This window comes from Daphnia magna, linkage group LG2 (genome assembly GCF_020631705.1).
Source record: "Daphnia magna isolate NIES linkage group LG2, ASM2063170v1.1, whole genome shotgun sequence".
NCBI classification, from domain to species: Eukaryota; Metazoa; Arthropoda; class Branchiopoda; order Diplostraca; family Daphniidae; genus Daphnia; species Daphnia magna.
In genome coordinates this window covers 4,738,426-4,749,776 of record NC_059183.1, presented here as the reverse complement: position 1 = coordinate 4,749,776, position 11,351 = coordinate 4,738,426, and the positions used below count along the sequence as shown (strand labels likewise).

The 11,351-nt window shown below is 41.2% G+C and overlaps 1 protein-coding gene across 5 annotated transcripts in view; it reads right to left on the bottom strand.

Annotated features, from left to right (window-relative positions):
- Window positions 1–108: 108 nt before the first annotated feature.
- The window catches only part of LOC116918069 (box A-binding factor), a 14,028-nt gene continuing 2,785 nt past the window's right edge, over window positions 109–11,351 (bottom strand). For 3 of the 5 annotated variants that reach the window (XM_032923732.2, XM_032923734.2, XM_032923733.2), the window contains exons 4-11: window positions 10,649–11,222; window positions 10,307–10,590; window positions 9,149–9,402; window positions 8,947–9,081; window positions 2,736–2,835; window positions 2,450–2,623; window positions 2,060–2,339; window positions 109–1,044 (exon numbers count right to left, since the gene is read on the bottom strand). In XM_032923732.2, the coding sequence (XP_032779623.2) occupies window positions 918–1,044; window positions 2,060–2,339; window positions 2,450–2,623; window positions 2,736–2,835; window positions 8,947–9,081; window positions 9,149–9,402; window positions 10,307–10,590; window positions 10,649–11,222 (1,928 nt within the window). In that variant the 3' untranslated portion in view covers window positions 109–917. The remainder of the gene's footprint in view (window positions 1,045–2,059; window positions 2,340–2,449; window positions 2,624–2,735; window positions 2,836–8,946; window positions 9,082–9,148; window positions 9,403–10,306; window positions 10,591–10,648; window positions 11,223–11,351) is intronic. The other 2 variants (XM_032923735.2, XM_032923736.2) reach the window with 2 other exon arrangements.

Genomic DNA, 11,351 nt, shown 5'->3' with positions numbered 1-11,351 from the left:
TTTCAGGTTCTATACCACAGGTTAATGAGCAAGCATCAATTAACATTATCTACCTTTGTTTTGTTTCCTTCTTTCCGGCAAGGAGGAAGAAAAACAAATAAAAGGAAATTAATTCTTCTTTGGTATATTGGTTGCACATCGCCTACACACGAGCGGTATACGGGGTTATGAGTCTATAATGATCAGCCAAGGGAGTTAAGTAATGTGAATGAAATCAAACACGAAACAAAACAAAATGCAAAAATAAAATAGAAAATAAACGGTGAAACCATGCAACTATAAAATACACGAATCTGTGACGGCCAACTATGGCAATCTAAAAATGTTGTGGAGGTCAGATTTAATTACGAAGTAGGAATTAACGAAAACCAAAAAATACAACCCCGTTATAAATGCTGTTGCGTTACATGCTGACGCAATCCAATACGAGAAACCCGAGCTCCAGATATCGACCGTCAGCCATGGACGTTATTAAACCTTAGTAGCCATTCGTATAAGCTTAATATGAACATACTCGAAACAAACTGGAAACGGCGAAAATGTGGACGTTACATAAAGCAATGAAAATACATTTTCCGTAATTCACTATACGAGCTGAATAATAGCCTTTAGGAAATACACATGTATACTTGGTAATCATATCCGCTTTGAATATGAACTTGTATATGATAAACAATGCACGGGCTTTCAGCAGGAGCATCACTCCGATGATTGTTTTGTTGGTTTGTTTTTTCGTTTCATTGCATATTTGTTTTTGTTAGAATAATCATAATATGACACAACTAATGTGCAATTTTTATGTCAGTTTTGTGTTGTTGATTTTTTTCTTTCTTTCTTTTTTTTTTTTTTTGTGCTGGCTGTTATTATTAAGGAGGGGGTATACTTATATTTATAGATTGGAGATGTTTGTGGGCAGATCAGTCAATATGGCGATCGAATTGGCGGATGACGATGTTGGATGAAACCTCAGTGCCATTTGGTGATCCTCCGCGACTCACCAACGTCGATCCATGCATCATCACTACTGGCTCCAATGGAGGCAAACTGGAACGCGAACAATTGAAAAATAAAATCAAATTTCAAACTAAAATGAAAACTACCTTAAATTGCGCTCGGTACATTGTTCTTACTTAGCCTAAACTGTACATCGTAACCTCATAGGCAGACTAGTTTGTTCTCTTATACGCTATTCCTCGAAAATTGAAACTTAAATTGCATTTAGCCTACATGGTATAATGATTACAATATTAAGGAGAAACTCGTATACTCGTTGTCTATTTTTTTACGACTGAGAAAACTTTTTTTTGTGAACCTTTTGGCTACTACGGAGCTGTAATAAAGATATCGACTAAATTTATAATCTGACAGTTTTTTGTATAAAGAGAGTTACTGCCATTCTATCCGTGCAAATGGTAGGTTAACTCTATAACTGGCTGACTGCAGCTGTAGGTGTGCTGATTACCAACCACTTACGCGTCGATTATAGTTGTTGGCGATAGGGAAAAAAAACAAACACAGTTTGAATCTCAGATGCTTTTAGTGAATACAGAGGATAGATGTCATCATCATAAGATATATGACAGTATTTGTTTCGTTTCTAATCAACTCCACCATGAAGGGGGGAAAAAAAGCTGCTGAAAAGCCATTAACTGACCATCAGATTCTTCAATTTCTCCAATTTGTACAGAAATCGAAACAGAAGACTATCGATTTTCTTCTCTCTCTCTCTCTTTCTCTCTCTCTTTTTTTTTTCACCCGAAAGTATCTTCGATATAGTCAATCAACGACAACTACAAAAAATCGAGTCTACATCCAACGCGGACAAGAAAGTGGACTGCATATCTCATCAACGCACACCCTAATTATCCGGACTGCTAAAGTGACGTGCACGACGTCACATTGTATAATAGAAGGAGAGCAAAGCTCCCGATAATACTAAAAGGATTATTCTAATATGCACAGGTAATACGGACGAGAACGTGTTTAGTGCCCTGGTCAACGTATATACATCAAGACACCCCACACACCCCCCTTCCCCCCAAAAAAAACCACTACTGACTTGCTAATGTGAGTGTTGAGGAAGGCAGTCGAAGGCAAATGGATGGGCGAGTGATCGGCGTTGTTGGCGGTCGAGGCCTCGTCTTCCTGGCCATCGGCCTGATGATGATGATGCTGTTGGTCCGTCTCACCGTCGTCTTCACCGTTGCCGGCCGTCGTTATCAATCCGGACGAAGGGGTCATTAAGACTACGGCTCCTCCATTGCCGACGGTCAGCGACGAAGATGTGATGACTGTTGGAGTGTAATGAATCACTGCGCTAGCACCACCCAGAATCTGGTCTGTTACGCGTACGGGAAACAGAAAAATGTAATGAGGCATGGCAAGTCAAGAGACATTCGCATTGAATTTGTAGTTGTTTAATTCAAATGATATTTGATTGAATTTATACTCTGGTATAGGTGATTACTGGATATGTTGGCAAGTTCGTGATCGTCCGTCTCGCCCAGCTCATGCTTCATCTCTTCATAATGTTGGTCTAGTTGCGGATGGTGTAGGTGCAACTGCGACGTCGATCCGGATTGGTGAATCAACTGGCCACCGGACGTGTGACTGCTTTTCGACCCTTTTTTTTTTGAGGATATAAGTGCGTGATTTTATTGAGGATTTGTTTTCACGTTTGATTCAAATTATTAGAAAAAAGGGTTTGTAGAAAATTCAAAGTACTCAAAACATACTTTTGTTGGGCGTTTTTTCCGTGGGCTGGCTAGTTCCGGCTTTTGGCTTTCGTTTACGAGTCTGGATGCCTTCCTTCTTCATGGTTAGCGGTCGGTTCACCTGTCAACGCATTCAACAAATCAATTTCGTCATCGAAAAATGTCTCTGTACGGGAAACGTTTTTGAAATTTAGTTGTTTCTTTGGTCGATATTAAAACCTTTTTAAAAATACCCTCGTATCAATTTTTTGTTTGTCATTTCCTAGAAATTTTTCTCTATCCCTTCCTGCCCCTAAATGAAAAAAAAAAATGTCTAATGATGACGTTGACCTGCCCCATGTCAAAACACAAACCTGGTGGATATGATGGTGTCTGAAAGAAATAACAGACAGAAGACTTTTGTCTTTGGTCGGGTTTTAGTATGAAGAAAAAATAAAATAAATAAATAAAAACATGGGGGTCTGCTAGTCCATCGTCTAGTCGATGTCGTCTCACGACGAGGTTCGTCGGGTCGGCCATTTTGGCGTCGTATACGTAAATATACAGGAAGCGCAAGGACAGCCGAAGCAATGCCGATATACAACAGCGCGCGCTGCCTTTTTTTTTGTTTTTTGTTTGTTTGTTGTATTTTTTTTTTCTTTCCATCTCTTCTCCCTCGTTTGTTGTTACGTAGACGCGCATACCCACGGCACCATCACTCCCGAGTCTATATAACTGTCTCGGACCGACCATTTTGATACGAGCCCTAATGGCCGCCATTAATCTCCCGGTTTCTTTCTCTCTTGTACGCTCCCTCTAAGTGGATGGACCGGCACTAGCAATGGACCCTGTACGCTGCCTGTGCTTTTTTTATTTTTTGCTGCTGTACCCTACACAAGACACACACACACACACAAACGGGAGAAAGAAAGAGAGAGAAAAGGGGGCCCCAGACCGGCGACGCCAGCACCGTCGCCGCCGATACACATGCTCTGACCCGCTGAGCTATTTTCCATTCCCCCCTCCATTTTTCTTTTCTCGAATTCCTTTTACATATGTTACATGCACCAGCGCTTTTATAACGAGAGCCATTTATTCCATTATACACCACCGGGGACACGCATTCTTTTTGATTCGAGCGCAGTGGCTTTTGCCTTTCGCTGCTGATGCAGCGCCACAGCAAATGGACATACACTGGCGCCAGTGCAATCCTCTGCTCACGGCAAGTCAACAAGTCCCGCAGCCAAAAAAAAAACCGAACGAAAGAAAAACCACGAAACCAAATTAAGGGAGGGAAAAAACCAGATGAAGAATCACCCCGTTTGAAACATCGCATCCAATTATAACGTCGCAAGCATTGGCAATTTCCAATTAAAAAGATTTTGCTTTGAACTCGAAAATGCACTCGCGAATCTTTTTTCCACGTATACAGACAGAAAAAAAAAGTCTATTGGCCAAAAAAAAAATTATCGCGGCTATCAGCTGCAAAATGGACAAACAGGTGTAACGCTGTCCTTCGTTAGCCCTCATGTGTTACAATGACAATCATCACTGACTAACCGTTTGGCTTGCAAAACAAAATCTAATCCTTCGTTTTCATTGGAAAATAGATGATAGCTTTCAACAAAAGACGCCCTTGTTCTTCGTATGGTTATTAATCTTGTAAATGTCTAAGCTTATCCACATTGTTACAGATTTACTCAAATGGCAGAGCTACTTCAGCTAAAATTGTGCGTACGGGTTATTTTTGCTGTCATGTCAATGCACTTTCCGTGTGCAACATAAGGGCACAATATAATCGCATAATATGTGTCAGTGTCCATATCGAGCAATGGTATCGTGCGTAGCAATTTTGGCCGTGCTCGTCATTCAACACACAACGACATCGGGGAAACAGACGAACACAAAAAGTACAACATTCACAGCGATGGAAAATTTCGCTCACGAGAAAAGTGTCTCATTATGTAGCCGACATGGAAAAACGGTTCCTTTTTCGTTCGTGGTTATTTTTTCGATTTTTTTTTTTTTTTTTAGGTCATTGTCGTTTGATTTGATTGACAATTTTTGTTCGTTTGCTACACCGAAATAGAAAAGGGCGGCTATCATTCATCCATTTCAGACAGCGAATGCAATCAGGCGACCAAAAAGAGCTCATTAACGAGCTCCTTAACGAACCAGACAGTTTGTAATATACACTCGCTATTAAACATTGTCTGTGTGTGCGTGTGTTTGGTCCTTAAGATCGAATTGCAAATCCATCACTGAGGGGCTGTTGAATCACTTTGATGACGTCCAAAAAGAAAGTTCCACAAGCAGAGAGTACTTTTAAAGTAAGACACTTTACATGCACTCTTTCAAGACGGAAAAATGGCTATAATGATCTGCTAAATTGGTTCAATTTTTCGATAATAGAAAAAAAAGAAAAAAAAGAAACAGGTTTTTTCCTTTAGATGTAGAGACTGAGAGTCTCTTTTCCTTTCAGGTCTTCGTCTCGCCCACATACTCGCCAAAAATTGAAAGAACTGTTGAAACTGAGATTCGGTTTTTAAAAAAACAAAAAGTGTTGAAATATAGCGAGTAACCGGTTGATTCGCCTCGTTTATCAAGGTGAAAAAAAAAAAAGGATCAAACGGCTGAGAAACCAATCAGCTTACGTAACATGTGGAACTGCCAGTTCTTCATCTCAAATGCATTAATTGACTAAAACACACAAAACACGTAAAACATAAAAAAAAACCACAAAATCGAGAAGACAAAAAACCAAATAATAAATAAAAGAAAAGAACAAAATGAAAAAAAACAAACAAACAAAACAAATGAAGCGAGCGTAGTATTGAGATGCTGCGTTACTGCACTGTATTCTTTCTGACCCAGCCCCCCCTATGCTGATGCTGTCTCTCTTATTATTCGATCCGCTGGTATCCGGACACGGAAAGCCACTTTGCCTGGCCGCCGCCGCCCTTCCAGGATCGCCCGCGTCCTCATCTTTTCCATGAGCCGGCGACGACGGACGACGACGACCTCCCTATTACGTTCGCGTTTCGTTTTCGTCTTTTTCCCAAACACACACATACACACATTTCTCTGCTGATTTTGTTCTCTCTGTGTGTCTCTATCGCTTTCCCGCCACGTCACCGGGCGAATTTATTGATCATTATAGAGGAAATACAATCAGCCAATGCGGCCAACGGACACAATAGGAAAGAAAAGTGGTGGCGGCGGCGGCGGCGCGTCTCGTCCCAGACCGAAACGTACCGAAAAAAACAAAACAAAAAAAAAACGGTATAAAGTCGCTACAACAACAGATACGAGGTATAGTAGACGAATAAAAAGTAGCCAACTGGATTTATGGCTGCCACTGCCACCGTATATAATCCGTATAATGGACCTCACCAACTATCTGTTTTTGCCTATCTGCGTGTATCTAAGACGGTGAATCATTTTACTATTATTCTACCTCGTGGCCGCCATTTTCGTTTCCCACCCATAATCATTAAGATATCAAAAAACATATTTATTGCCTCTATTCTATCCCAATCGAGATATTCGCCCACAATCGCAAATTGAATTGCGTTCAATACCAAAAGACCTCCTTATACGTGTGATTGAGCCAAATTGGTCTTTAGTTATCGGCAAAAACATAAAAATGAAAAACGGCAAAATTAAAATAAGAAAAAAAAATTATTTTCAAAAAGGAACTCTAAAAGAACAAAATTTTTTGAAAACAATCAGAACTGCTGTTGATTGATTGCTATGGACGAGGCTTTCCAAGGTATTTGTTCTTGTTCTGATGGCAGCGATACGAGCGCTGGACCTATTATAATAGATTGAGTCGACGACGAGTTGGCTGATGGGCAGAGCGCGGAAAGATGTCGCCTATACTTTTTTTAGGGTCTGTTTTTCGTGCGGCCCAGACTAGGCCCTATGCTCGGTTTTTTTTTTTTCTTTCGTCTTCTTCTTGCCTTTATATGTATATTTGGGGAGAAGAAATAGTTGTTGGGATTCTTTTGCGGCTGTGTCGAACAAAATGAGTTTCCTTCGTTTTCTATGGGGTCGTCTTCATCGACAGACACAGACATGCACACCTCCATTAGGACAGGAAGAAAAGAAAAATTTCAACAACGAAAAAGAAAAAAAAAAAAAACTTGAAAGAAAATGAGAGACAACAAAAATTGACGGTTGGCTTTGCGCGCCATTTTGTTCCGTCGCAATTTTGGGTTAAACAGCAACTTTTCTACGATAATTCTTTGTTTTTCTCGCACCCAGCCCCCTTCTTTTGCAATTTTTTTCGTTGGGGCCATTGGGCAAATGAAGAATAACGAGCAGGAAACTTAAAAGGGAATATAAAAAAAAACTCATTTTCATGGTCAAAGGGGACTCAGAGGACGACATTTTCAAGTTTTCCCAGTAAAACGTAATTGATACACACTACAAGACTAGTTTGGCTCATTAAAATAATTACTTATAAAATTTCGCTTAGCGCAACAGTCACTCAGCCAACATTTCGAGAAAGAGAGAAAAAAAAGAAGCATGGTTTCTTGATTGGCCGGCAGACACGAGAAAAAAAAATGGCGCCCTGGTAAATCCAAGTACCATAGGCTATTTTTTCATTTACATAAAAACTAGCATGTTGGTCATGTTATTTCACAAAGCCTTTTAAGGAAGTTCAATCCCATTTAATTGGGGAAAACAAAGCGGGATAAAAAAACTAGCAGAAAAATTAAAACTTACGTAAAACTGGCATATAAATTGACATTTCTAGGAAAGAAACCAGGCCGGCACAGGGGGTCAACTCCATTGCGTCCAGTAGAACACTATTTTTACCCCTCAAATGTTCCTTTGAATGATTTCTAATTCAAAAGAAGTGCACAAAACGCTCACATCTGTTGCACTGCACACGTTTACGAGACTCTAAACTAAATAAAAAATGGCCTACGCATTACGAATTTCGACGAAAATCGGCGTTGCAAGATTGTTGTCTTTTTTTTTTTTAAATTAGAAAATTAGTGTTGAAATTTGCAACAGGCCTAATATCAATAGTTTTGACTACAGATGAAAAATCATAGAAAATTGATTGACTTCATTTAGTTAATTGACAACTTGAGTTGATAGATAGTGACGATGTTGCATGGAAATAATATGAACGAGAACAGCAATGTCGCTTGATTGTTCTTCAACGTTGCATGTCGTTTAGACCATTCAATCTCAAGTGTGTTGGAGGTTGACTGCTTGATTTCGTGTCGCCATCACGAGCACTGGGAGATTGTTCATATTAAAAACCAATTCCCAAAAAGAATTGCAAGCTAAAATAAAGCTAATTGAAAAAATCAGTGTCCTTTCTAATCAAAAGCTAATTATAGCCATTCATGGCTCACAATTGATTGTTTTGCATCTTGACTCGTGACGAACCTTTTAGACGTTAGCTTTTTCCCGAGATTTCTTTTAATCATGATCGATCGATTTGTCGTTGATGGACGCAATGTTTTTCTTTTCTTGAAAGAGTCTGTCTTTTTACATTTTCGTTGGGGTGTCATCAAATCTGTTTTGTTTCTTTTATGTAGTTCTCGGGAGGAGCCCCTAGACGAACCCCGCCTGTTAAAATGTTTGTATTTACAGATTTCCCGTTTTATTTTCTCTTGGCTGAGCGAGAAGTCACGCAACCAAATAGCCACCTAATAAACTAGCACGCAATCCAGCCGCCATGCTCCATAAAAATCAACACAACATCATCGCTTTCTGAACGAAGGCTCGTGCCATGGACGATGTGAATCATCCCTAAAGCAGAGCACCAAGTCCATTATTAGGTGCCCTATAACGCAGACGACCAAGACGACTGTGTGATGACAATCTCTTCATCGTTTTCATCTATGGTCGTGTTTTCAAAGATATTTTTTTATTTTTCCTATTGCAGCCCTTTTGGTGACGACCTGAACATATACCTAAAATGGTCGTGTTATCGTCAAAACGATCGACAGAAAAAGTGACTAATGATTGGGTGATGAGGATTCTCTGCTTAAAGAATCATTTTTAGTCGAACTCTGCCTGCCGAGACACTTCTAACACACAGCATCACAACGATGGGACACACCTAGTTGTATCGGTAAAGTGTTTCCAGGAGAACGTGACGTATTTCAAGCCGTCATTCTTCCCTTTCTTAACAAATACGTGTAAGCCGTTATAGGCCTGTGACTCTTTCCCTAGGTTTCTACGTAGTTTCATTGAGATTATGAACTCGATTGAAAACAAAACTAACCGAATGCAGTTTGTAGTAGAGTCCACACGCGTTGCAGACGGGTTCGCCTTGCGCGTTGCGACGCCACAATGTCGTCGTCGACGTACTGCAGTTGGAGCAAACCAGTCCGGTTCGACGGTTGCCGTTGCCATTTGACTGTAAATTGCGTTCAAGAAAATCAATAAAAAATTTTAGGCTATAACACAAACAAACTGGATAATACCGAAGAACTGTGGCCGCCACCGGCGGTAGACGATCGTTTGGGTTGATGCGGCTGATGTCCGCCGATTCCGTTGCCACTGTTGCTGTTCCCGCCGGAAGACTGCTGACGAGCGGGCGGACGATTGACGCCGTTGGTCACCTTGTACAAACCGCAAGAATTGCACAGAAAGTGGCTGGTGCTGTCACGGCGCCAAAGAGACGTAGCAATCACTCCACAATTAGCGCATTCTCTGCCTTCTAGCGACGCCTGATCGTCTGTTAGAAAACATCAACAAATATGGTCAATAACAGAAAATGTCGCGGTTTTTCTTTTTCGTCTCAAGTTTCAAAATTTTCGTTAGAAAACGTTTTTTTTTTTTTTTCGGGAAAAAAAAGGGCTTTCCGCATGTTTGAATCGAGAATTTAAAACCAAAGATAGAAAAGAAAAAAAGAAGAAGAAGAAGAGTTATAGATGTATTCTATATAGCGTCCATTACGGCCTGCATCTAAATCACTCTGGACAACATCATCCCTTTTTTCTTTTTTTTTTTTTCTTTCTGAAGCGGCGGTTGGTGGTGGCGGCGGCGGCAACAACAAAACACTCTCCCACATGCAAATCGTCAACGACCAACAAGAAAGAAGTCGAAAGGATGATCCCAAAAAGACGGGGAAATAATAATAATAAAGAAAACACGACCGAAGAGCACCGCCGAATCTTCTTTCGCCGTTTCGTCTGTTTTGTTTTTTAAGTTTTTTGTTTTTTTGTTTTAACCCAAGTGGTTTTCTGCGTGTGTACGCTTCTATACGTTTTTTCCCGTATAGTAGGGGCTATAAATCACTGGCTCGTACTGCGACTCGTAACATTTTTCTCTGAAAAGAACAAAAAAAGAAAAGAAAGACACAAACGGCGAAAACAACAGCGCTATCCTCTTGTCTGTGTTTCTTAGTTTCTGTGGTTTTCTCAGCAAATAACTGACGAAATCATCGATAAGTCTTCAAAGCTCAGAAGATTAGCCAATTTCGTGGCCATAAAAAACAAATGCTAAAAATAGTAATCGTTTCGCAAATTCCGCTCAAATTGAATTAAAACGTAGAGGCCTAAAACGCAGTGAGTCGAATATCGATAAAGCAAAACGCGGAAAAAGACACTATACCAAGAAAATGGAAGGACTAAACAGACCTGGATCGATTTTGCGCAGGATCTCACCCGTTTGCAGGACGTGGATGTTGCCTTCTGGAGGGCTGTACCAAGTGGCTCCACCTGGTGCCGGACTAATGGACGTAAATTGGCTACTCGTTGTCGAATAGTTTCCCGAGTAGCCACCGACAGACATGGATTTCAATTCCGTCGGCGATATGTCAAGTAGCGATCCACCGGCCCCCATACCGTACGTTCCGTAACCGTAATCCATCGGCGAACTGGACGTGGTCCACGGCATTTGGATGCTGATGCCATCCATTTTACTGTCAATGCAATCAAACATGTCATCACGATGATTCAAAATATAATTCAGTAATTTACTGATTGGAAGATCCGATGACGATGCCGCCAGACGAAGACAAGCCGGCGGAAGAATCCGGCGAATTGTAGTTGATGATCGTTCCCTGCGTGGGATTGGAGGCGCTGTACAGCGTGGCCGTGTGATCGTAAACGCCGACATTGTTAGGCGACGACGATGGGATGTTGTGGCTGTACACCTGAGCGGTGGCTCCGTGGAGGGCTGTCTTGTACGACGGGATCACTTCGATTTTGCTGTAGAGACTCGAGTCGAGTAGACGGCCGGAAGATGATCCGGACGATGTTCCACCGCTGCCATGATGCAGCGTACCGTAATGATGGTGTGTGGCCTCTTGTTGTTGTTGCTGCAACTTGGTGTTGCCTATTTGCTGGTATTGATAGGTGTCGGAAGTGTTGTAAGCGGCAGCGGCTGCAGCAGCCGCTGACGTTGGCGAATGTCTACCAGATGATGAGAGCGACGGAAACGAAAACGACTGTAGCGTCTGCAACGGCTGAAGCGAGCTGGAGTGTACATGGATGACATTGTTGCCGAAATTGTCCAGTGTGCCGTCGGTAACCATCACTTCCTGAGCTGCGCCTACAGTCCAAAAAAAGCCCATTAGTTCGAAAATGGAAGTCAAAAGGAGAAGAAAACATAAAAGTCAAAAGTTTAGTCGGTGTGATTCGGTTAGCCATCTAGCGGTAGAAAATTGAACTTTACGAAGGA